Source organism: Pristis pectinata, chromosome 9 (genome assembly GCF_009764475.1).
Source record: "Pristis pectinata isolate sPriPec2 chromosome 9, sPriPec2.1.pri, whole genome shotgun sequence".
Classification (NCBI taxonomy): domain Eukaryota; kingdom Metazoa; phylum Chordata; class Chondrichthyes; order Rhinopristiformes; family Pristidae; genus Pristis; species Pristis pectinata.
This window is the reverse complement of record NC_067413.1, coordinates 22776901-22804292: the sequence shown is the minus strand read 5'-3', so window position 1 is coordinate 22804292 and position 27392 is coordinate 22776901. Positions and strand designations below refer to the sequence as shown.

Here is a 27392-nt window from a genome sequence, read left to right as displayed (position 1 = left end):
ACTCTATAAAAGCCTTGGATGATATAGAACATAGAACAGTACAGCACAGAACAGGCCCTTCAGCCCACAATATTGTGTGGACATAGCTAATCCCTCCTACCTACAGAATGCCCGTATCCCTCCATTTTCTTCTCATTCATGTGCCCATCCAAACCTCTCTTAAAAGTCCCCAATGAATTTGCCTCCACCACCCTATCAGGCAACACATTCCAGGCATCCACCACTCTCTGAGTAAAAAACTTACCCCTCACGTCTGTTCTGAACCTACCCCCTCTCACCTTAGATGCAAGCCTTTTGGTATTGAATTGCTCAATAACAGGAAAAAGATATTGCTTGTCCACCCTATCTATGCCCCTCATAATTTTATACACTTCCAACAGATCATCCCTCAGCCTCTGCTGCTCCAGAAAAAAGAGCCCAAGTTTGTCCAGCCTCCCCTGATAGCACATGCCCTCTAATCCAGGCAGCATCTTAGTAAACCTCCTCTGCACCCTCTCTCCAGCCTCAACATCCTTCCTATGGTGAGGTGACCAGAACTGCACGCAATATTCTACATGCGGCCTAACCAGAGTTCTACAGAGATGCATCATAACTTCTTGACTCCTATACACAATACCTTGATTAATAGAAGCAAGCATTCCATAAGCCTTCTTAACCGCCTTATCTACCTGTATAGCCACTTTCAATGAGCCATGGATTTGCACCCCAAGGTCTCTCTGCTCTTTGATTTGGCATTAAAGGTGCTGTTGCTAAATTCACCGGTAACACACAAAGAAGTAGTATACGAAGTGTGACACTTTACTCTGTACTGTTACTGTTTTTACCTGTACTACATCAACGCACTTTGTACTAACTCAATGTAACTGCACTGTGTAATGAATGGACCTGTATGATCGGTTTGTAAGACAAGCTTTTCACTGTACCTCAGTACAAGTGACAATAATAAACCAATACCAATACCAAATAAGTGGTGAAGAGGATAAAAGGAAGAAATGAAAGGATATAGATAAGTGAGTGGACAAAGGAATATAATATGGGAAACTGATATTGTTCATTTTGGCATGGAAATTATATAAAAGCATGTTATCTAAATGGTGAGAGATTGCAGAGCTCTGAGATTCAGAGAGATCTGAATGTCCTAGTGCATGATTGCAAAAGGCTAGAATGCAAATACAGCAAGTAATTAGGAAAACTAACAGAATGTTATAGCTTATTTTGATGTATTTGTAAAGAGATCATGATTCGGTTATATAGAGCACAGTGAGAGCTCATCCAGAGTGCTGTATGCAGTATTGGTCTCTTTGTTCAAGGAAGGATGTAAATAAGTTGGATGCAGTTTAAAGAAGTTTTCCTAGACTACTATCTGGTATGGGCCTTAGGAGGAAAGTTTGGACAGGTTAGCTTGTATCTGTTGGAGTTTAAAAGAATGAGAGGAGACATGATTGAAACATAAAAGATCTTGAGGGACTAAAAAACAATCTGCTGGAGGAAATTAGCAGGTCGAGCAGCATCTGTGGAGGGAAAGGCATTGTTGAAGTTTTGAGGTCAAAATCCTGCATCTGATCTAACTGTCTCTAAGAACTTGAGGGATCTAGGCAGGGTGGATGTGCAAAGGAAGTTTCCTCCTACGGCAATATTTAGGATGAGGAGCCACTGTTTAGAAATAAGATGTTGCCCTTTTAAGACAGGAATGAGCGGAGTTTTTTTCTCATTGGGATACAGGTCTTTGGAGCTCTCTTCCTTAAGGGGTGGGAAAAGCAGAGTCTTTAAGGTAAAAGTAGTTAGATTCTTGAAAAGCAGTATGTGAAGGATCACTGAGTGGTCAGGACTGAAGAGCTGAGATTTCAATCAGATCAGCAAAAATCTTATTGAATAACAGGGCAGGCTTGAAGGACCAAGTGGCTCCTTCCTGCTCCTCATTCATAAATTTGTATTTCTTCTCTCAGATGGTAGTGAATCTTTGAGTACGGGAAGGAGATAGAAAGCCAAGTGTCATGGTGTCATGACAACAATCTTTCCCTCAATGTCAGGTAAACAAAAGAGCTGGTCATTGACTTCAGGAAGGGGGGGCGGTGCATATGCTCCTGCTTACATCAATGGTGCTGAGGTTGAGAGGGATGAGAGCTTCAAATTCCAGGAGTGAACACCAATAGTCTGTCCTGGTCCAACCACGTCGATATCACGGCCAAGAAAGCTCACCAACGCCTCTACTTCCTCACTAGGCTAAAGAAATTTGGCATGTCGCCTTTGACCCTCACCAATTTTTATTGATGCACCATAGAAAGCATCCTATCTGGATGCAACACGGCTTGGTACGGCAACTGCTCTGCCTGAGACCACAAGAAACTGCAGAGAGTTGTAGACATAGCCTAGTGTATCACTGAAACCAGCCTCCCCTCCATGGACTCTGTCGACACTTCCCTCTGCCTCGGGAAAGTAGCCAACATAATCGAAGACCCCACCCACCCTGGATATTCTCTCTTCTCCCTTCTCCCATCGGGCAGAAGATACAAAAGCCTGAAAGCACATACCACCAGGCTCAAGGACAGCTTCTATCCCACTGTTATAAGACTATTGAATGGTTCCCTAATACAATAAGATGGACTCTTGACCTCACAATCTACGTTGTTATGGCCTTGCACCTCATCATCTGCCTACACTGCACTTTCTCTGTAGCTGTAACACTTTATTCTGCATTCTGTTATTGTTTTACCTTGTGTTATCTCAATGCACTGATGTGTTGAAATGATCTGTACGGATGGCACGCAAAACAAAGTTTTTCACTGTACCTCGGTACATGTGACTATAATAAACCAATTCACCAATCTGGAGCAACAGCAAAATGCTAGAGCAACTCAGAGGGTCGGGCAGCATCTATGGAGGGAAATGGACGGTTGATGCTTCGGGTTGAGACCCTTCACCTGGAGGTGTCCAGATGAAGCATCTCGACCCGAAGAGTCGACTGTCTATTTCCCTCCAATGATGCAGCCTAATTCACTGAGTTCCTCCAGCATATTTCTTTGTTTGAAAATATGTTGCGAGATACATTTCTTCCAAGGCAAGGAAAAGGAAGGCAGACACAAGAGATTCTGCAGATGCTGGAATCTGGAGCAACACACACAAAAGGTGCTGGAGGAACTCAGCAGGTCAGGCAGCATCTGTGGAGGGAAGTAAGCAATCGACATTTTGGGTCGAGACCCTTCATCAGGACTGGAAAGGAAGAGGGCAGAAGCCAGAATAAGAAGGTGGGGGTGGGGGAGGAGCACAGGCTGGCAGGTGATAGGTGAGTCCAGGTGAGGGGGGAAGGTAGGTGGATGGGTGAGGGGGGAGATGTAAGAAGCTGAGAGGTGAGAGGTAGAAGAGGCAAAGGGCTGAAGAAGGAGAAATCTGGTAAGGGAGGCCAGTGGATCATGGAATAAAGGGAAGGAGGTGGGAGAGGGATGGGCAGGTCATGAGGGTAGAGGAAGGGGAAAGAGAATGGGGGAGGGGGCCAAAGGAATTAGGGAAGGGAAGTAGGGAGAAAAAAGGGGTGAGAAGAGGGCAGGAGTTACTGGAAATCAATGCTGAGGCCATCAGGAGACTCTCAAGGTGGAATATGAAGTGTTGCTCCTCCAACCTGCGCCTGGCCTCAATGTGGCAGTAGAGGAGGCCATGAGAGTGGGATGTGGAATTGAAGTGGGTGGCCACCGGGAGATCCTTGCTTTTGCGGCGGACAGAGCGAAGGTGTTCGACGAAACAGTCATCTAACCTGCATCGGGTCTCACCAATGTAGAGGAGGCCGCACTGGGAGCACAGCGTGCAACAGATGACACCCTCGGATTCACAGGTGAAGCGCTGTCTCACCTGGAAGGACTGCCTAGGGCCCTGAGTGGTGGTGAGGGATGAGGTGTAGGGAAAGGTGTAGCACTTAGTATGGTTGAAGGGATAAGTGCCGGGAGGGTTATCAGTGGGGAGGGACGAATGGACAAGGGAGTTATGTAGAGAGCAGTCCCTGCGGAAAGCGGAGAGGTGGGAGGACGGGAAGATGTGCCTAGTGGTGGGATCCCTTTGGAGGTGGCGGAAGTTGCAGAGAATGATGTGTTGGACGCAGAGGCTGGCGGGGTGGTAGGTGAGGGCAAGGGGAACCCTGTCCCTGTTATTTTGGGGGGGCAGGATGGGATGAGGGCAAACATGTGGGAAATGGAGGAAATGCGGGTGAGGGCAGCATTGATGATGGTGGAAGGGAAACCCTGCTTACTGAAAAATGAGGAAATCTCGGATGTCCTGGAATGGAAAGCCTCACCATAGAGGCGGCAGTGGAGGAACTGGGAGAAGGGGATGGCATCCTTGCAAGTGACTGGGTGGGAAGAGGTGTAGTAAAGGTAACTGTGGGAGTCAGTGGGTTTGTAAAGGATGCCTGTGATTAATCCATCTTTGGAGATGGAGACAGAGTTCTCCAGAAAGGGGAGAGAAGTGTCGGAGATGGACCAGTAAATTTGAGGGCAGGGTGAAAGTTGGAGGCAAAGTTGATGAAATTGACGAGCTCGGCATGGGTGCAGGAAGCAGCCCCAATGCAGCCATCAATGTAGCGGAGAAAGAGTTGGGGAACGTTACCGATGTAGGCTTGGAACATAGACTGTTCCACGTAGCCAATGAAAAGACAGGCATAGCTGGGGCCCATGCGAGTGCCCATGGCTACACCTTCAATTTGGAGAAAGTGGGAGGAGCCGAAAGAGAAGTTGTTGAGGGTGAGTACCAGTTCTGCCAGACGGAGGAGGGTGGCAGTGGAGGGGAACTGGTTGGGTCTGTTGTCGAGAAAGAAGTGGAGAGCCTTAAGGCCTTCCTGATGGGGGATGGAAGTGTACAGGGACTCGACGTCCACGGTGAAAATGAGGCGGTCAGGGTCGGGGAACTGAAAGTTGTTGAAGTGATGGAAAGCATGTGAAGTGTCATGGGTGTAGGTGAGAAGGAACTGGACTCTGTTTTGACTCCATTTCGTCCCCGTTGGTCCCTCCAGCACTTTTAGTGTGTGTTGAATAGGAAGGCAGGCTCCTCAAAACTAATGTGCTGCTGCCAATTTTCACGGCAATCATACCGTGTATATATGACTATGACAACAATAAACTTGAACCTGAACTTGAGAGGGGCACTGGAACTGAGCATGTGTGTAAGTGTTCAGGGATCAGGTTAATTATGAAAGTTGGAGCACTGACGGAGGCTGGTCATCAGCATCAATGGAGGGGCAATTAGAATGGCAAGGGGAGGGGGGTGGTGAGGTTATGGCATTGGGGAGGCCAGTGTCATTCAAAGTCAAAGTCAAGTTTATTGTCACGTGTACAAGTAATTATATGCACAGGTGCAATGAAAAACACTAACTTGCAGCACCACAGGCACATATTACCAGATAAGCAGCATTCACAAGAAAAACATAAATTACATTTACTCATTATCATTGATAAATCAGGAGAGGTCAATGGAGGGAATTGGGAATCAAGAGCACTGGCCTTATTCCCAAGAGGGAGAGGGCACGGCCAGGAGGAATGGGAGGAGGCATTGATGGGCTGCAGATGGGGGTGGGATGGGGAGATTGGGGATAGGGAGTTATTTAGTTTTTTTGGCTTGGAGGCTGACAATTGAGAAAAGTCTCTCTCTTAGTTGCAAGTGTAATTTGGAACATGAGATTAAGATTAATTTCTTCTGAGAGTGCCCTATAACAGATAAGATAAGACATCTTTATTTGTCGCATGTACATCGAAACACACAGTGAAATGCATCTTTTTTGCGTAGAGTGTTCTGGGGCACAGCCCACAAGTGTCGCCACACTTCTGGCGCCAACATAGCATGCCCACAACTTCCTAAACCATACGTCTTTGGAATGTGGGAGGAAACCGGAGCACCCGGAGGAAACACACGCAGACATGGGGAGAATGCACAAACACCTTACAGACAGGAATTGAACCCAGGTCGCTGGCGATTTAAAGCGTTACTCTAACTGCTACACTACCGTGCCTGCAGGCGTACCCAGGACAAATACTCTGCAATGATTCAGAAGCAGTGTTGTTCAATGGGACTGAACATGACTGTCATACAAGAAATTACATCATCAAGTGGAAACTGCAATACATTTGAAAAGGGGACTCATGCCTTTGTGAGCCTGTTTGAATTTCTGAATTGGTGTCACTAGCCTTGGAAATGAAATTTATGCCATTGTCTCCGCTGAAGGAACCAGCAAAATGTGATCAAATTTGTAAGCAATGGCATTCTGTATGAAGTCTATAACAAAGGCAGTCTTTCAGAGTTGTTAGGAAGGTATTCTATATGAAATGAAAAAGCAAAAGAAACAGATGCAGGAAATCTGATTCAACAAACAGAAAATTCCAGAGCAGACGGCAAGTCAAACAGCATCTGTGGAAGGAGAAAAAAATCAATGCCTCCGACTAATGATCCTCCATCAGAAAAAGAATCAAGAAAGCAAAGAGAGAAACAATAACCATACCCCAAGATTGTGCACACACGCCAGCATCATCTGTAATACTGTGCCCAATGACTGAAATGAGTGGAATCTTTGTTCTAGCTTAGATACAAAGAAGGCTGAATAGTTTTATTTTGTCCTGTAGATTAGTTCCACACCAAAGCAGTGGAGGGAGGGGTGTGAACTAGTTGGAGGAGCAGAAAGAAAGATTAAGAAGAGAGTTGGTGTAATGTCACATACTTCCTTGATTCTAGTCTGCTTTGGGATTAGGTCTGTGGTGGACCAGTTAATGAGTTTGCAGCTCATATGTCATTGTGGATTATGTTGTGGTGCTGGAATTTTGAGGACAGCCTACTTGTCAACTTTGAAGAGGCTCCTCCATAATCCTTCGCTGTTGTTTGATCAAACGAGGCCGTGCACTAAGTTGTCAGAGTTGTCGATGTGGCAGTAAAATACTGAACACAGGTTAAAACATTGTCACTGGTAGTTGTTGCAGGCTCCAGGCTAAACCTATTGGGAAGAGGCTGGCTGAATGAAATTTCCTCTGTATTGGAGGAACATTCATTGCATTAAGACGAGAGAGGCGGGAACATTACAGGAGGTGCAGGAGATATGAAAAGGTTTTCAAAGATGAACTCGGCATGTTGAGGTGTACCCAAGCCAAAATTCATGTTGATCCCAAAGTTCCACTGTGGTTCTTCAAGTCAAGGTCAGTGCCTTATGCAATGAAACTGAACTTGGAAGCAGAAATTGACAGACTTCTTGGAGAGAGGATGATTGAATATGTCAAGTACTCTGAACACACCAAACCATTCTGCCTGTGTTAAGGCATGATGGGTCTATCAGGATTTGTGAAGATTACAAACTGACTGTTAACCGAATCTCTTTCTGGAAGAGTATCCCATTCCTAGAAGAATATTCCATTCCTGGAAGACTTCTTTGAAGTTTTGTCTGGAGGGCAGCAGACCACCAAGGTGCATATGAGTTGTATGTTTTCATCAGATACTGTCAGTGTAAGAAGTTTATGAATCTCAACTACACAAGGACTTGCTCACAATAGGATAGGCACGGTAGTGTAGTGGTTAGCATAACGTTATTACAGCGCCAGTGACCCAGGTTGGATTCCTGCCGCTGTCTGTAAGGAGTTTGTACGTTCTCCCCGTGACTGGCTGGGTTTCCTCCGGGTGATCCGGTTTCCTCCCACGTTCCAATGATGTACGGGTTAGGAAGTTGTGGGCATGCTATGTTGGTGCTGGAAGCGTGGTGAGACTTGCAGGCTGCCCCCAGGACATTCTACGCAAAAGATGCATTTCACTGTGTGTTTCGAAGTACATGTGACTAATAAAGATATCTTATCTTACAATCAACTGATTATCTTTCGGAGATTTGTCTGCACCGGCTACCTTTCAAAGAACCATTGCGGGGTTGTTTTAAGGCATTTGCTGGGTCACTGAGTATATGGATGATACAAGTACATAGTTTGCTGAAAGCAGCATCACAGGTAGACAGGGTGGTGAAGAAGGCATTGGCATGCCGGCCTTCATCAGTCAGGTTGTTGAGTATAGGAGTTAGGACTTTATGTTGCAGTTGTACAAGGCACTGGTGAGACTGCACTTGCAAGTATTGTGTACAGTTTTGGTTGCCCTGTTATAAGACAAACATCATTAAACTGGAAAGAGTGCACAGAAGATTTATAAGAATGTGGTTAGGACTCGAGGGCCTGAATTAAAGGGAGAGGTTGGGCAGGTTAGGACTTTATTTCTTGGAGCATTGGAGACTTGAGGGGTGACCTTACAGAGGTGTATAAAATCATGAAGGGCATAGATAGGGTGAACACACATAGACGTTTTCCCAGGGAAGGGGAACTAAAAACTAGAGGGCATAGGTCCAAGGTGAGAGGTGAAGGATTTAAAACGAACCTGAGAGGCAACTTCTTCATGCAGACGGTGGTGCGTACATGGAATGAGCTGCCAGAAAACTGGTTGAGGCAGGTACAAAAACAACATTCAAACGCATTTGGATACATACATGGATAGGAGGGGTTTATAGTGATTTGGGCCAAACATGGGCAAGTGGGACTAGCTTGGGACTAGAGCCATGGTCGCCATGGGTGAGTTGGGCTAAAGGGCCTGTTTCTATGCTTGAGAAATAAAGGACTGTAGATGCTGGAATCTAGATGAAAAACACGATGATGCTGGAGGAATCTGTTTTTGGCCTTTTGAGTTCTTCTGTTTCTATGCTCTATGACTCTATATCTGAGGAATCTGGAAGAAGTGTTGAGCAGACTTGAAAAGGCAGGCCTATGTTTAAAGAGAAGTGTACATTGTTGGTGACTGAAGTACAGTACTTGGGATACTGTGAGGATGCTAAAGGACTACACCCAGTAAAGAGAAAGTAAAAACCGTTACCAATGCTCCTGACCCACTAATGTAACTGAGCTGAAAGACATATCTGGGATTGTTGAATTGCTAAATAAATTCTTATCACCCTTGCACCAAATTGCAACAATTGCTGCAAAAGAGATTGCTGTTAAGAGATATAACAGAATGTTACAGTAAAGTACAAGAGTAGAAGCTCACACTGAAAATTGGTTCCAGGAGACAACCTGAAATAAAGGAAGTGATGAAAAAGCTGACCTGAAAAACAATTAAAAAAAGTACAATCTTTTCATAATTCATCAATTTTATTGGCACTATTAATGTAACATTTGACAAAGTCTTAAAGAAACTTGATTTGAATTTGTAATTTGATAACAATCAATAATTTGTAATTAAATATAATAAAGATCCTTGGTATTTAGAGTATTTTCAAATAGGAATGTTTTGGACATTGGAGGTATTTTCCTCACAGATCCATGGAAGAAATCAGAAAATTGTTGGCAAGTTGCCAACACTTCTCATTTATTCTCTTGGATTAGTTGAAGCAGGCCGTTCAAATTTATGGGGTGAAAGTCATCGGCACCACATCCATGACTTTCCAAAATGGATTGGTGGTGCTCAAGATTCCTTGTCACTGGTGGAAACTTGTTCCTGATGTATAAACATACCCAGACTGCCTTGTACTCTTGGTTATTCCCCCACTTCATCAAAGGAATGGGCTCCTTGCAGAGCTTGAAGCTAAGGTTATTGTGCTTATCTTCTACAGGGGAGGGTCAATGTACAACTGCCAGGATTGGTAATACAAGCTGGTTTTGATTTTCCTTTCTCTTCCCGTTTTTTCATAAGACATCATCCTGGTGGCTTCCCTCTGGCTGAACATTTGTCATTGATCAGTTACAAACTGGCATTCTGTGAGGAAGGTTTTCACATCAATGTTAAGCGGTCTGTGCCTATATTCTCTTGAAGTTAGATGAATGAGGGATGATCTCATTGACATATATAAAACTATGTGGAACTTGATAGGTAGATGAAGAGTTGATGTTTTTCTGGCTGGGTGCGTAAAGTCAACATAAGAGGTCAGAAATTCAGGACTGACAGGGGAATAGACTTCTTCACTCAGAAGAGTTGTAAAGACTCAGGCTGAGTATAACAAAAACAGATGTCAATAACCTTTCCTATTTTTAGGAAAACAAGGGATTTGGGGTTGTGCTGTGGTAAAAGATCAGACATGATCTTACTGGGTGTCAGAGCGGAGAGAGGGGCTGGTTGGCCCATTCTAGCTTCTATGTCTTCTGTTTTTACATGTTTGTGCTCTTCTGTAAGTAAAAATTTGTACCCTAACCTATAGGTAGAGGAGGGGCATCTATTTGCCAAATGGTCACTTACAGGTTGACCAAGCAGCATTTGTACACGATGAGGAAAATTTGCTGACAGTGATTATGATCATACATGAAGCGCACAAGGATCTTCCTTCAGAGTACAGGAGCAATAATATTACTTAAATTAATCACAATGTTCACTATTTAATAAAACTAACATACTTCTAAACACATTTACACCCCAATAAATATTCCATCACCAATATTATTATTAACAACAAATTATTAAATTGGATAAAATTTCAACAATTATCAATATAGCATACCTCAAAAAAATTCTTGTAGTTAACCAAATCTGTACTGAATCACAAATTTAAAAATATTCATTCATTCATCTTTTCTCAAAAATGTATTTTTGTCTCGTAAAACATCTGTAGAAAATAAGTATCAAGACTTTTTAAGTGATCCAACAAATACAACATTAGAGGTGATGTAAGGGAAGAAAGAGCAGGGGAGGTTTTTTATTTTTCTCAAGAAGTGAGTGATCATTATTGGCATCTACTGCCTTTGTCTAATTACCCTGAGGGTGGTATGCCTTTGTGAAATGAGTGGCCAGCTGGGTCACTTCAGGGGCCAGTAAGAGGAAACCATATTGTTATGGAACCAGAATCACATGCCACCCAGGCCTCTAAAACTGGCAGAGGGTGCAGTTAAGTTTTCACAACAATCTGGCAGCTTAGAGGGATATCCACAGCTTTAGGCCAAAATTGGGTTTTCAAAAGAATCACAGTGAGATCTGAACTTACTGCATGTACTAGTCTAATAACATAAGCACTATACCTCTTAAATTTGATGCTTATCTCCCCATACAACCACACCAGTATTCTTTGGCTCATTCCTGATACCTAGCACTAATGAAGGAAGTTTGTCTCTCAATGCTTTCCCAAGAGTCTATTCTTTGTGTCTCAGCTTTGGCAATGAGTGGGAGGGAGGCAACCAACTTATTGCTGGAGTGGTGTTGGATACTCTCCTTGACCTGTTAGTGGTGGTGAGAATCGTGCTTTTTGTTTAACAGTGAGGCAGAGATTCATAGACATTTTTTTTCCTGCGCATACTTCAGAGAGATTTGTTCTTCACACCCTTGTCTCCAATTCTCTACTCTAATATGATCTACAAGTTTGCAGATGATACCACTGTTGTAGGCCGTATCTCAAACAGTAATGAATCGGAGTACAGGAAGGAGATAGAGAGCTTAGTGGAATGGTGTCATGACAACAACCTTTCCCTCAATGTCAACAAAACTAAAGAGCTGGTCATTGACTTCAGGAAAGGGGGCGGTGTACATACACCTGTCTACATCAATTGTGCTGAGGTCAAGAGGGTTGACAGCTTCAAGTTCCTGGGAGTGAACATCACCAACAACCTGTCCTGGTCAAACCATGTGGATGCCATGGCCAAGAAAGCTCACCAGCGCCTCTACTTCCTCAGGAGGCTAAAGAAATTTGGTTTGTCCCCTTTGACTCTAACCAACTTTTACCAATGCACCATAGAAATCATCCTATCTGGATGTATCACGGCTTGGTATGGCAACTGCTCTGCCCAAGACCGCAAGAAGCTGCAGAGAGCTGTGGACACAGCCCAGTGCATTACGGACACCAGTCTCCCCTCCTTGGACTCTGTCTTTACCTCTCGTTGTCTTGGTGAAGCAGCCAGCATAATCAAAGACCCCACCCACCCAGGACATTCTCTCTCCTCTACTCTTCCATCGGGTAGAAGATACAGGAGCCTGAGGGCACGTACCACCAGACTTAAGGACAGCTTCTACCCCACTGTGATAAGACTATTGAACAGTTCCCTTATACAATGAGATGGACTATGACCTATGACCTCACGATCTACCTTGTTGTGACCATGCACCTTATTGCACTGCACTTTCTCTGTAGCTGTGACACTTTACTCTGTACTGTTATTGTTTTTTTTACCTGTACTACATCAATGCACTCTGTACTAACGATGTAACTGCACTGTGTAATGAATTGATCTGTAAGATCGGTTTGTAAGACAAGGTTTTCACTGTACCTTGGTACAAGTGATAATAATAAACCAATACCAATAATAATAAACACAGAACATATACAATATAGTTATACTACTGTGAAAAATTGTAAGATTATTATACATATATCCCTAAGGAGGCCCTTCATCTGGTTTGTAAATCTAGGCTGTGAAGGATTTGGCTCCTTCGTAATGTACCCTAATGCCTTGTCAGCTAGCTCACCATAAACTAGCAGGGGATTGATCTGAGGTCATCACTGAATGAAATTTGATTCTCAATGCAATGCGACCACCATAATCTCTTGTAAAACAGACAGAATTTGATTTCCAGTTCCACACAGAAGGGAAGTAGAGCACTACTGGATACTGAATGGCCTGGATAAAGTGGACGTGGAGAGGATGTTTCCTTTAGTAGGAAAGCCTAGGATCAGAAAGCACAGCCTCAGAATAAGGGACATCTCTTTAAAACTGAGATGAGGAGGAGTCTTTTCAGCCATAGGATGGTGAATCTGGGGAACTCATTGCCACAGCATGCTGTGGTGGCCAAGTCATTCAATATTTTTAAGACAGAGATTGATAGGTTCTTGATTGGTAAGGGGGGGTAAGGGTTACCGGGAGAAAGCAGGAGAATGGGGTTAAAAAAAAGTCAGCTATGATTCAATGGTGGAACAGACTTGATGGGCCGAATGGCCTAATTCTGCTCCTATATCTTATGGTCTACCATTGCCACTCAAGGCACAGCTGCTTTTCACCCACCCTGCGCAGAGGTCACCGTACACATGCTCAAGCTGCATGTTCTATCATAGATATCCTCACTTTACTGTCCTGAAATGTTGAGCATTAATGTGGATGACTACAAAAGCATCTGTCTGGTGCTGTAAGCACAACAAATGTAGGCACGTGGCAACCTATTGCAATGCGATCATCTGCAAGAAAACAGGAAGGCTACCAGACCAAGAACTGTAAACAGACCAAGTGCTGCAATCTGTGTGAGGAAGCAGGACACCTCTGGAGTGCCCGTCCCAGATGTGTCTGCATTTATGCACAGCCACAGGACAATTGACTGTGCCAATGTGACTTTGAATGTGAGTTTGAATTTCCAAACTTCAAACCATGGATGGTAAAATCATATCAATGTGTGCATTGTGAAAAGCACTGCATGATGTGTTCCCACCTTGGAATACCTTGATAAGGTCATGGCTGACATGAAGTTTTTAAAAGAATGTGGCCTATCTCACCTCCACAACCTTCAGAGGTGGTCACCATGGTGATCCCATGGGCTGTAAATATGGTTGGGGTCAATGATTGCTGTGCTTCCTGCTGCGGGGAGGCAACCTCACAGTTACCAAAGTCAAAGAGATGGTTGGTTGACATCTCCCCAAGGCAGACGTAATGTACAGAAACACTCTACTCTGGTTAATCAATGTGTACGCCTTCTCCCCTGCAGAGCGAGTGACCTGCTGTCTTCCAGCAGCTCCCACCACTGTTGGTGACAGTCTGGCCGGTTATTCTGACCGGTGACTTCAACTGCATCATCAGTATGGCTGGGTGATCTGGTAGTGCCAACAGCAGATTGGACAGCATCAAGTAAAATATGCCAAGCTGTGCAACATCTTCAACAACCCTCTAGATGGACCCCTGCAGCAATGCATCTGGTCAAGACCAGATGGCTTAGCCTGGTCCTGATAGACTTCCTGTGTGTCCTGGCACTCATGGTCAGATCCACCGCTGTCACACTGGTGCTCTTCTCTGACTGCTGCCCCCTTTGAGCTGTCACCTACAGGAAGATGATAAGGCAGGTAGGGGGCCATGGAAGTTCAATGTCAAGTTGCTGACCCCAGAGAAAACATCAGGGAACTAAAGAGGGATTACATGGCTGGAGAACTGTGCAAACCTTCTTTAACTCCGATGCACTGGTAGTAAGCAATTAAGGAGAACACAAAGAGGTTCTTCATCCTTAAAAGAGTATTCAGATCAAGTCAAAGCCAGAGGTGGTTGTTTCAACGTCAGAATAGCTTGCAAAATCTGCTCTTTCTGCAGTCGAGGGGGGAGGATGTGAAGGAGGAACTCTGACAGTTGAAGAGATAGCAAGTTGGACTAACTGAAGGTGCTAGGGATCTAGTTCAAAGGAGTGGCAAGGATTGGCTCAAGTGGATAGCCAAGGTTAAACCAAAACTGGAAGTGTGGGAGTGTCGCTCCTGCTTTATGGCGAGCAAGAACCTGATCATCACATGCAAGGTGTTCTCAGTGTTGCTGTACATGGTGCAGGTATGGCCCGTACACCACTCCTGTGCTGTGGCAATCACCTGAGCCATCTTTCGTTCTATCTGAAGATCTACGATGGAGCACATCCACAAGGTCACAATGCACAAGTCTCCAGAGAAAAGGGGATAAGTGTACCCAATATTGGCTTTGCCCTGATCCCCATCTTTGTGTGTGGCTGCAACAAGCTGTGTGCAGAGCTCAGATATGCAAACATCAAGTGTCACTATGTGCGAAGGTTCTACCTGTCCCCGGTGTTGTGAAGAATGGGCCTGGCCTCATTACCATGTAAATGTTCCATTCAGTTGGACTTTCCTGCACTATCCATCCTTTTTTTGTAAGTTTCTGCAGAAAAACATGTTTGAACACAAGTCCATCAGGCAGTAGACAGCACAGAACTTCCTGTAGGCCACTGAGAGGACACAATGGATCCTGTAGCCTTTCCTGAGAAGACTATCAAAGCCATTTGACAGGATGCCTCATCACTAGAACTCACCAACAAGCACCAAGACCTCATTTAGTTGGAAGTGAGGGGGCCCTCTCCATCAGACCGTTACTGCATGGTTGGAATCTCTCTCCCAATGCACGTCACCCACGAGACAGTTGTGATGAGAACAAGGTAATTTTCTACCTCTTTGTGGACTATCTGCTTGCAAAGGTCTGGAAAAGGATGTAAAGGTCCTTGCTGAGGTTTGTCTCGAGCTGCTGCGTAACAGAGGACTCTGATCTATGAGCTGTTCCCAGGTACACATACTGAGACAAGTATCAACTGCTGCTAGAAGATCAGCAACCTGTCGAAAGATACACTTCAGTCTGCCCAAAACTTTGTGTTTCAAAGCAACATGAAGTGAATGCTCCCATTTAGAACACAGAACAGTACAGCATAGGAGCAGGCCCTTTGGCCCACGATGTTGTAACAATCTAATTAAGATAATTACACCTAATCCCTTCTGCCTACACATGGTCCATATCCCACCATTCTCTGCATATTCACGTGCTTATCTAAGACCTTCTTAAACGTCTCTATCGTATCTGCGTCCAGCACCACCCCAGGCAGCACATTCCAGGCACCCACCATTTTCTGTGTAAAAAAACGTGCCCCACACATCTGCTTTGAACTTACCCCCTCTCACCTTAAATGCATGCCCTCTAATATTAGACATTTAAACCCTAAGAAATAGATACCAGCTGCCTACTCTATCTATGCCTCTCATAATTTTATAAATTTCTCTTAGGTCTCCCCTCAGCCTCCACCGCTGCAGAGAGAACAATCCAAGTTTGTCCAACCTAGCTCATATCCTCTAATCCAGGCAGCATCCTGGTAAACCTCTTCTGCAACTTCTCCAAAGCCTCCACATCCTTCTTGTAATGGGGTGAATGTAATACTCCAGATGCAGGTTAATCAGAGTTTTATAAAGCTGCAACATAACTTCCTGATTCTTGAACCCAATGCCTCAAGTAATAAAGGCAAGCATGCCATTCACCTTCTTTACCATTTGACACATTCCAGGCTGCAGTGCTACATGCTGAGGGACGCTATGAAGTTTGGTGCCGCCAATGCAAAGGCTTTAAGGGGAAGGACTGCAGTCACTGGCCACCAAGGGACTGGACCCGGTGTAACCGCCTCTCAAACACTTGATGTGTGTATCGTTCAAAGAGGCTACATGAGTGGCAATGGCGCATTGTAAATAGAATGCATTGGTTTGAGGACACTCTGAATGTTAAGGCATGTACTGTTTCTATTGCATTTCCTGTATATATTTTATTGAATAAAGTTTATTTTTGAAAAAAAATATGGATGATGGCAGCAGGGAAGCTCAGACTCGGGTTACCATGAGAACGCCTCTGAGCCAGAGTTGGAATTGTAAGCACTTCTGAAGAAAGATTGGACAGAGGTTTAATTGTTCCCAATCTGCTCTTTCAGACAATTCAGATCAAAATTTATCAACATTTATGATGAAACTTGCAGGAGGAAATCAAAGAAAATAATTAAAGGGAAAAAAGTATCTTCAGAGGAGATTTTAAAAAAATATCCAGTACCATATCTGTCTCGTTTGTTTTTTCTCCTTGTCCTTATGCCCACAATTTTGGATACAGCAGTGACAAAGCAAGACAAAAAAGGCACAATTTTTCTGATATACTGCATGATTTCAGAAGTCATGATCCAATAATTATTATCCTTTCCTTACAATTGATTGTACAGTGAACAAATATAACAAAAAAATAAACATTACACTCTCTTATTTTCCCCATGCAATTTTCTCCCTATTTTTCTGAAATATACTGAAGAAAGGTTTTTGGTTAGGTGTTAGTGTGATATGAATATTATAATTTCAGCCTTAATTTATACATCTCTCCTGATTCTGACTTCCATTAACTTCAATGTAAATGAAATCAGGAGAAGTGCACAATGGACAGCTTCAATAATATGACCTGACTGACATTATCACCCAAATGGGGTTCAGTTCTGTCGGCAGGATCCAGTTGGTTACTCACTATGTGCATTCAGTTTTGGGATCTGTCTGACACCAGCAAGGCCAGCACTTGCCCATCCCTAAATACCCTTGAAAAGACAATGGTGAGCAAGTGTCTTGAACACTGCATTCCTGCTGGTGAAGATACTCCGATAGTTCTGTTGGACAGAGTTCTAGGATGTTGATCCAGTAACAGTGAAGTGAAGGTGATATAGTTCCAAGTCAAGATGGTGGGTGACTTTAGGGGAACCTGCAGGCGGTGGTGTTCCCATGTGCCTGCTGCCTTTGTTCTTGGTAGAGGTTGCAGGAGATTCCATTGTAGTAGCATGGATGAATCATTGCAGTGCATTACACACCACAGTCAATGTGCACTGGTGCTGGAAGGAATGAATGGTTAGGGTGGTTTAGGGGTGCGCCATTCAGGTGGGTTGCTTTGTCCTGAATCATGTCAAGCAGCTCAGTTATACAGTCAGACTGCGGTAGCTTGTAATTGCGAAGAAATATCGGCATTATCTACCGGACCAACATTACCAGCATTGAGTAATTATACTCAATGGTCTCCAATGGAAAGGTCACCTTGATTTCATACCCAAAAGCGAACTCCCAAAATAGACCTTTTGATCTGAATTGTCTGAAAGAGCAGACTGGGAACAATTAAACCTCTGTCCAATCTTTCTTCAGAAGTGCTTCCTCTTAGGCAGTGCTTTTGGGCTGAAGAGGGCTTTCTTCCATTCCATTTCTATGGTTCTAGGTTAGTTGATGAGGCTACTATGGGACCTACAGACTCTGCCATGGTGGGATAGGAGGTCTTTTCTGAGATGGGTGGGTGGGTAGTTTGGGGGGGGGTGAAGAGCACCTTCTGCCATTAGCACTGGGTTTCTGTGTGCTCCCAACCAATGAACTTGAGGACCTCCATACCATCCTGCATTCTCCTTCTCTATTTTGTGTGGTCATGGGCCAGGGACTCCCATCCCAAGGGGATGTTACATTTTTTTCAAGGTGGCTTTGAGAATATCTGATGGATCCTTTACTCCATCCACCCAGTAATCTCTACTGTGACAGAATTTGGAATAAAGGTCTATTTTGGGAGTTTGCTTTTGGGCATGAAATCAAGGTGACCTGTCCATTGGAGATCATTGAGTATAATTACTCAATGCTGGTAACGTTGGTCCGGTAGATAATGCCGATATTTCTTCGCTTATCCTGCCAGTGGATTTGGAGAATTTTTCAGAGACAGTATAGGTGATAGTTCTCCATTGCATGACCTGCTATTGGTAGTCCATGTCTCTGAAGTGTACGGAGGTCAGGGATCATTGTTGTCATGTGAGCTTTGTGCTAGATTTGAGATCTTAATCTTCATTCTTTCCTCAGCCAAAGAATGTGCTGGTACATTGAAGACAACAATGATTTTCATTGTCGATGTCAGTTTCTGTTGAGAGGTTGCTCCTGAGATATGAGAAGTAGTCAATGCTTTCCAGGATCTCATTCTGGATCGCTATTGCCAGATAGCAGCGTCATACAGTGGAAGAGGTTAGTAGAACTCCTTTTGTTTTGTATGCAGTGGTATACAGCTGAGTCTCAATTCAACAGTTTGCAATGAAGTCTTTCAGAACTGGAGCCCTATCTCAGTGCAATAACGTCGCTTCCATGGAATCTCCCATCACATGACTGAGATTGTCATTACTTCAAAATTGAACAAGGATCAATGCTGGAACAGCCATGGTCTATATGACTAACTTACTAACTGAGTTGTCTGGATGATTTAATTACTTTGGCCTTAAATTATGAGGTAATTCCACATGCTATAATTCAAAGAAAGTAACACCAAAGTGGACCATGGATAATGCAATTCCTTAGAGATAACTAAACAGATTATTTATTAAAAATTATCAGAATATTAAAGGAATTCTATTGTAGTTGTATGTTTTGAATGCTAAATAGAAAACAAAATACAGGAGAATTCAGAATTATTACACCACCTTCATTTCACCCCCCCCCCCCCTTTCAACCTCAATATCTGGACCCTTATATTTCATCCACTGTGGTACTAAGTTTAAACTAAAAAATAATTCCCTAAAATCCTTTGATTCAGGTATCAATTCATGGAACCACTAAAGTCAGGTTGGCTCTCAACGATATATGTTTGATAGAAAATTTCTTGTTCACCAGTAGAGTCCTGCAGAATTTACCTCAACCTAAATTAGTGACCACATCCTTCCACTTAAATATGGTTAAGTTAACAACTTCTTACTTCCTAGGTCTTTAAGGTTAGTTCAGGGAATAAACATTATTTCAATATGAACTCCCTTGATGTGTGGGAGTCTTGCAAGGGGAAGCATAATAGTGGGAAATGCCTCTTATATTTTCTCTGCAATGTTAATCTTCCATCCCTGACACATTCTGAGGTACTGTTTCATCACTATGACACCATTCCCAAATATCAGTGAGAGCCCAATAAGATGATGAGAGGCTCATTGTTAAAATTGTTAAAAACACCCTTAGTATTCTTGAGATAAAGCTAACATGGACTGGACATGTTTTAAATTTCACATGGACATGAACACAAATATATACACTGCAGTCCAAGTTAGTGATTTGCATTAAATTGAACTTAACCACTTTGAACTATGTATTTACATCTTTAGCCCAGCTACTCAATGGTTATATCCACAGTAGATCCTTTCTTTTGTTTGAATGCCATTAGCTCCACCACACCAGCAGGTTCAGTTCCTTTTACCACCTTTTTAAGGCAATCTTGTTTCTTAACATGTGGAGCATTAAGATTTGTTCTCTATGAAAGTCCGGCTTTCTGTCCAAGAGGTAATGTTTTCAACTTTCATTCTGTCGGTGTTGGACATTCTCCTTTGTCCACTTCAGTTCTACCAAGATTCTGGCTTGTCTTCTTAGACACTTTGTGCCATTATTTCCATTTAAAAAAAATCAAAATATTGGTGTAAGTCTTTATAAGGAGGTTGAATTCTGTTGGAATGTATTTTCCACAGGATCCAAATGCTTAAATGCTCAACTGACCCTCAACAAGGAATGCATGTAAGTTGTTTTGAAGATTGAACAGTTTTCTTGATCCCGATCTAATCTTAATTTAACAGCCACAACAGTAAACTTTTCAGCTGTCTGTACAGTGATTGTGCACAGGGACACTTACTGATTAGTTCTTTTATCCAGAGGCATTCTTAGCATTCTTCAAGCTGAGATCAGAATGGGAAGTTTTCCATATTAAACACCTCAATGCACAAGGCCCAGAGAGTCTTGAAAATAAGTTGTCTGAGTAATTCACAGCAAGAATAAAAGAAAAAGCTTAACTGTCAGTTCCTCATGAAGACAGTGGCCTTTTTATAAACACATTGGCATAGTGAAGTTACGCAAGAAGACTTTGCCCATGTTCTTTTTTCTGCCTTGCACCTGCTCCCTGATCTTCACTCCACTCCAGAATGGTACGGAATCTGGGACATCCTGGGATATGATTCTATGATGCTAAGAATTCTAGGTAATCTCACCTAACTACAAATCTAGACGGTGAGGTACAATGACCTATTCACAATGCTGGACTCATGGTAAAGGCCCAATGCTATCCTCATCCAATAGCTTTGTGCACACATATCATTGCTGAGTTAACTTGAGAGTTATTAAGGCACTAAACCAGGAGGGGAGTTTCTCTTCTGCCTTTTGGGATATTTAAACCAGTTATTCGGCATAGATCAGTTAACCATGCACAAGTCATCAATGAACCTGGAATCTTTCTAGACTTATAGCTAAAATTCAGTGTCCTTTCACCCAACACCACACTTGGTTAAACAAATCAGCCTCTTTGTAATGCTGCTTGAATGAAAGCAATAAGAAATTAAACAAATACTAATCAGTCAATCAGCATTCTTGGATGTGTATGAATCATTCAATATCTTGCTGAATTCAATGCACTATCCAATTCCATTTCCCCGAATATTTCAAGAACCTTTTCACTTTTAATATTGATTTTCTCATGACAAACTGGTGTGCCAATCTCTCTGATAAAATCTGACCCAAAAGGACTTGTCTTGGTGTCAGAAGGTTCTGGGTTTGTTGTAGTCCTGAGATTTGACCACAGTAATTAAGACTGGTGCTCCAGTGGTGAAATATTGAATGAGATGTTAAACTAAGGTCCTAAGTTTGTTTTCAGCTGAATGAAAAATATTCTCACTGAGGAGGAGAGTTAACCCTCATCTCCTGGCCAGACTTTAGGCAATGCTGTTAGTGGATGTTTGTTACATGCAAACTACCTGCTCAGTTTTCTACATACCAAAAGTGACTACATTTCAAAGGTATCTCACTGGCTTTAAAGCACTTTGGGATAATGAGGTGCCATATAAATATGTACACAAACACATACCTGTATATCTTTCTTTTAAAGCTGACCAAATGATCACACCTGCCTAACTCAACATGAGGAATGGTGCTTCACTAGGTGATAACATTTTAATCCACCACAAGAAATTAAGTTTTCCCCACCCCATGTTGCACACCAGGTAGGCAATCTTCCTTCACCAAAGTTGAGGGGAAATGAGATGAGTTGAGATTAAATTTAGCCGAGTTCCTGATTGAGACAATATTGTACAATACGAAATGATCTAATTTGTTACTTACAAGCTTGGAATTGAGAACCACAGTCAGTTGAATCAAAAGGATATATGGTATGTGAAAATTGAAAAAAAGATCTATTACAGTAAGGAATGGTCTTCTAAGGTTAGAGTTAAGGCACGTTACTAGAAGGGAATGGTTTTACTTTCCATTTGCTGTCCTGAGTTTAAGATAGTGTTCCATTTCCATCACCTCAACGAACAAGGAGACAGTTACAATATGTACAGTGCTTGCCTGGACATCAGTCACAGTCTTGCAGGGTCAAATACCTTTAAACATTTGTATTTTGTTAATTTTGGCAAGTGTCTTAGTGACATTGGCTTCAAAATCTCCATCATGAACTCCTGTCACACGGAAAGCTCCTCCGCCAGCATTCTTCTCCCAGTAATGATGCCAGTGCCCCAGTTTGTTGGCACCAAATCCATAAACATTCACCTGCAAGCCAGAGAGGTTACAGGTGTTAGAATAACACTGCATGTGAGAAGTGTCAATTTCCTCCCATCTTTCTCCCTTGCTTGCAATGACCTCCAATGCATAATGCTTGCAATAAGTCCTGCTAAACAACTGACTGCTTGCATGGCTTCCAAACAATGTGTGAAGCATTGCGGGAGAGATGGAAGGCAAGGCCCATTTTTTGGATTCACTTGACATCCGTAATCCTTTTGACAGGAGTCATCAATATTAGAGACATAAGAGACCTCTGGCATTTTGTGTGTCAGCGACATTAGTCAATTAAAGAAAACTTCACTGAATTCAACTGAAAGATATGTGCAGAGACAATTATAGCCTGTGGCTGGTACTCACACTTTACCAAGTTGGACTCTGTGTTAGGTTTTTAAAAATTAACAAACATTCTTTAGTTTACATGAGAAACCATATTTACCTCATCGCAGATATGAAGTGCAAAAACTAAGACTAGCATTCCAGTCGACGAGTACCTTCCATGATGCTCATTCCAGTTGTCATAAACATACTTAAAAAAATGTGGGCTCAGAACCAATACCTGAAAATACAGAGATCAAAAAATCAGATTTATAGATTTACTTCTGGTCTAGAGAAAGGCAAGCAGAAAGTCTATAAAAAAATTTTAAAAATTGCAAATGCTGGATATCTGAAATAAAAACAGAAAATGCTAGAAACACTCAGCCGGTCAGGCAGCCTCCAAGGATAGAGAAACAGAGTCAAAGGCATTACAACACTTTCATCAAAATGGCAAAGAGAGAAAATAAGCTAGTTTTCAGTTGCAGATGGGGTAAGGGGTGGGAGGGTGGATAGGACGATGGGAATGTCTCTGTGGTTTGCTGTGGGGAATAAATGGTGAGGTCATTGAGTCAACAGGTTAATAGAGGCAGTTAGAGAGTAAGAACATGAAAGCTACAAAATGGAAGGCTGTGGAACATGCCCAGATCAGGCTGTATGTTTGAAGAATATTTTCCAGATCCATGAAGACTAAAAATCATCAGAAATGACATCAAGCTTGATGGCTCAAAAATGACACCAACAGCAACTTGATTTTTCCCATCTCCTACTCCTGACAGCATTAGTGGTACTCTCCCACACCAAGGTTCTTTTGTCCTTCTTGTATCAGCATTACTCCAAAGCATATTGTAGGATAGCCAGCAAGTTAATTCAACAAACACATGAATACATGAATTAGCAGTAGGAATTGCCCACTCAGATGATCTGATTGGAAATTTCAACTCCTGCATACCCCACTAACAATTTACCCTTTGCTTGTCATATTTATTTACTTCTGCCTTAAAACCTGCAAAGACTCTGTTAAACTACCCTGCCAAATGTACATCAATCCTCCCTTAAGGTTTTCTCCAACTATTTCCCTACCTCTGGCAATAAGGCTCACCAGCCTGTTGTTACCTGGCTTATCAGCTGCTCTTCTTAAATAGAGGAACAACATCAGCTATCCTCCAATCTTCTGGCACCTCACCTGTGGCTAACGAAGATGGAAAAATCTCTGTCAGGTCCCCGGCTGTCTCTTACCTTGCTTCTCATGGTGACCTGGGATGATTGATCTTTTCTGGCCCTGGGGATTTATCAATCTTTATTTATTCCAGGACATCCAAAGCCTTCACCTTCTTAGTGGTCCAACCATCATAAACCTCCTTGAACTTGCTATTTTTCAACTCCTTCTCCATGATGAATACAGATGAGAAGTATTACTATAGGAACTGGCTCCACTCATAGATTACCCCTTTGGTTCATAAGAGGACCCACTTTTTCCCTAGCTACCATCTTGCTCCTGATATATTTAAAGAAAATATCTTGGGATTCTCCTTAATCTTACTCACCAAAGATATTTCATGGTCCATTTTTGCCCTTCTAATTTCTTCCTTAACTTCTTTCCTGCACACTCTACGTTCCTCAAGAGACTCCCTCGATCCCAGTTCTTCAAAGAATTTCTTCTAAGAACACTAATAAAATGTTCAAGTATGATATTGCCTTCACAAAACTCTGTTGATTTTGCCTGATAACCTTGAATTTTGCTAGGTACCCTGTTATTACAACTTTAACAATAGTTTCTTGGACAGATATTAAGCTAACTGGCCTCCCTCCCTTTTGCACAAATGAGTTACATTCAGTATTTTCTTATCTAATGTATCCTTCCCTGGGTCTAGGGAATTTTGGAAAATTAAAACTAATGCCTCAATCATTTTATTAACCACTTATTTTATGATTCTAGGACGAAATCCAATAGGATCTGATGATTTGTTAGCCCTCAGTTCCAGCAATTTGCTAAATAAAATGCTTTGTGAAACAAAAGATCTCAAAGAGAAACCTACATCATTTCTTTGCTGTGTGCTTGCTACACACATGCAAGCAGCAGCCTCTGCGAAGAATGACAGACTGTTTGGAAGCTTCTCCCTAAAAACTGTTGCCATATATCATGTTTAACCTCAATTATGTTTTTCTGCAGGATCCCTGCACCTTGTTTCTTTCCTCTGTTGTCAGAATGTGACAACTCGCAATGAAGCAGTTGTTAACCTGCATTTTCCATTCTTGTGGTTGCATGCCATCCAGATATTGGCAGAATCAAATTCTTCACGGGTTATGCATAAAGAGATCAAGGTAGTAACATAAACACAATCAGTGATGTTGAGCCACTGGAGGACCAGAATATTTGCATTCATAGAGCCATTATGGCACAGCAGACCATTCAGCCCATCAAGTCCATGTTGACTCTCTTGTATAATCCGGTCAGTCCCACTCTCCTGCTTTATTCCAAATGCCTGCAAATCTATTTCCCTCAAGTACCTCTCTGATTTATTTTTGAATCCATTGATCTTCTCTCTTCCACTATTCTTGTAGGCAATTAGCTCCAGGTCATTTCTACTTGCTATGTAAATAAATTTCCTCCTTCTATGCCTGGCATACCTCTTAAACCTGTCCTCTAGTTCTTGTTTCCCTTATGTAAAACCTGTTCTTATCTGTACACCTCAATAGAACTTCACCTCAACCTCCTACGCTGCAAGAATAACCCCAGCTCCTCCAACCTTTCCTTGTATCTGAAATACCTCATTTCTGGAATCATTCTGGTGGGTCTCCTTTGCACCGTCTCAAAGACTTTCACATTTTAACTAAATTGTGGTGACTTGAACTGAATGTAACAACCTAGTTTTGGACTAACCAGAGCATTATAAAGGTTCAGCATAACCCCTCAAATATTGTATTCAATATCCTATTTACAGAGCTGACCATTCAGTACCTACTCTCTCAATATGTCCCGGTATCTTCAAACTATGCACATAAATCCCTAGGTTCCCCTGTTCCTGCACATTCTTTATAACGTTGCCATTAACGGTCTGCCTTTTTCTCTCTGTTCCTTCTGCCAAAATGCAACATCTCACATTTTTCTGTATTAAATTCCATCTGCTACTCATCTGCTTGTTCTATCGGCTCATCCATATCCTGTCGGTATCAACCTCACTGTTCACATTTGGTATCATAAAACATAGAACATAGAATAATACAGCACAGGGACAGGCCCTCCAGCCTATGATATCTGTGCTGAACATAATACCAAATTAAACTAAATCTCTTCTGCCTGTATATGGTCAATATCCCTCCATTCTCTGCACATTCATGTGCCTATCTAAAAGCATCATAAATGCCACTATCATATCTACTTTCACTACTACCCCTGGCAGCCCCTTTCAGGCACCTAGCACTTTCTGTGTAAAAAAACTTACCTTCCACAACTACTTTAAACTTTCTCTCTCTCACCTTAAATGTAAGTCCTCTACTATTTGATATTTCTACTCTGGGAAAAAGATTCTGATCAATGGCAAATGCTGAAATTTTTACTCTGTATTTCAATATCCAAGTTGTTTTATATATTATTGGTCCCAGTACCAATCATTGGGGAATGGGATTGTTTAGATTGCACAACAAGAAATCAGTACAAATAAGAGCTAAATCATCGTCTTAGCCCGGAGTACAGGAAGGAGATAGAAAGCTTAGTGGAATGGTGTCATGACAACAACCTTGCCCTCAATGTCAACAAAACAAAAGAGCTGGTCATTGAATTCAGGAAAGGGGCGGTGTACATGCACCTGTCTACATCAATGGTTCTGAGGTTGAGAGGGTTGAGAGCTTCAAGTTCCTGGGACTGAACATCACCAACAGCCTGTCCTGGTCAAATAACGTAGATGCCACAGCCAAGAAAGCTCACCAGCGCCTCTACTTCCTCAGAAGGCTAAAGAAATTTGGTTTGTCCCCTTTGACTCTCACCAACTTTTACCAATGCACCATAGAAAGCATCCTATCTGGACGTATCACGGCTTGGTACGGCAACTGCTCTGCCCAGGACTGCAAGAAACTGTAGAGAGTTGTGGACACAGCTCAGCGTATCACAGACACCAGCCTCCCCTCCTTGGACTCTGTCTTTGCCTCTCATTGTCTTGGCGAAGCAGCCAGCATAATCAAAGACCCCACCCACCCGGGACATTCTCTCTTCTCTCCTCTTCCATCGGGTAGAAGATACAGGAGCCTGAGGGCACGTACCATCAGACTTTAGGACAGCTTCTACCCCACTGTGATAAGACTATTGAACGGTTCCCTTATACTATGAAATGGACTATGACTTCACCATCTACCTTGTTGTGACCCTGCACCTTATTGCACTGCACTTTCTCTATAGCTGTGACACTTTACTCTGTACTGTTATTGTTTTTACCTGTACTACATCAATGCACTCTGTACTAACTCAATGTAACTGCATTGTGTAATGAATTGACCTGTACGATCAGTATGCAAGACAAGTTTTTCACTGTATCTCGGTACAAGTGACAATAATAAACTAATACCAATACTAATAAACCAATATCAATTTTAATTTCTATTGAAATTAGGGTTTTAAAATCAGGACTGGTCTATTATGGATGTCTTCTGTCTTATACCTTCACACAAGATTAAATTTACCTGGTGTGATCAGGTGATAAAACTTTGATAAAAGGTCATCAATCTGCAAGGTTAACTCTGTTTCTCTCGCTGCAGATGCTGCCTAACCTGCTGAGAGTTTTCAGCATCTCTGCCTTTTCTTCTAACTTCCAGCATCTGCTATAATTTACTTTTAGCTTTCTACTCTTGTTAGTCCACTTTAGCTGAGTGCTGTGCCAGGGAGCGCTGAATTCAGTACATATTTCAGGAAGGGTTGTCGAGCTTTGAAATCAACAATGTAGTCATTTTGTTTGGAATCAGATCAGGCCACTGCAACAATACTTGCTTTGTTTGAATGAACTTTAGCAATGCTCTACAGAATGTGGATTGGAAGCATGGGATAAATTGGGCTGTTGAACCAAGTTTC

General features: G+C 42.5%; 1 protein-coding gene across 1 annotated transcript in view; it reads right to left on the bottom strand.

Moving 5' to 3' along the window:
* Positions 1-9568: 9568 nt before the first annotated feature.
* LOC127574616 (CMP-N-acetylneuraminate-beta-galactosamide-alpha-2,3-sialyltransferase 1-like) overlaps positions 9569-27392 on the bottom strand; it is a 52396-nt gene continuing 34572 nt past the window's right edge. Inside the window, exons 5-7 of the mRNA XM_052023764.1 lie at positions 22455-22574; positions 21841-22006; positions 9569-9738 (exon numbers count right to left, since the gene is read on the bottom strand). Coding sequence (XP_051879724.1) covers positions 9713-9738; positions 21841-22006; positions 22455-22574 — 312 coding nt within the window. The 3' untranslated portion in view covers positions 9569-9712. The remainder of the gene's footprint in view (positions 9739-21840; positions 22007-22454; positions 22575-27392) is intronic.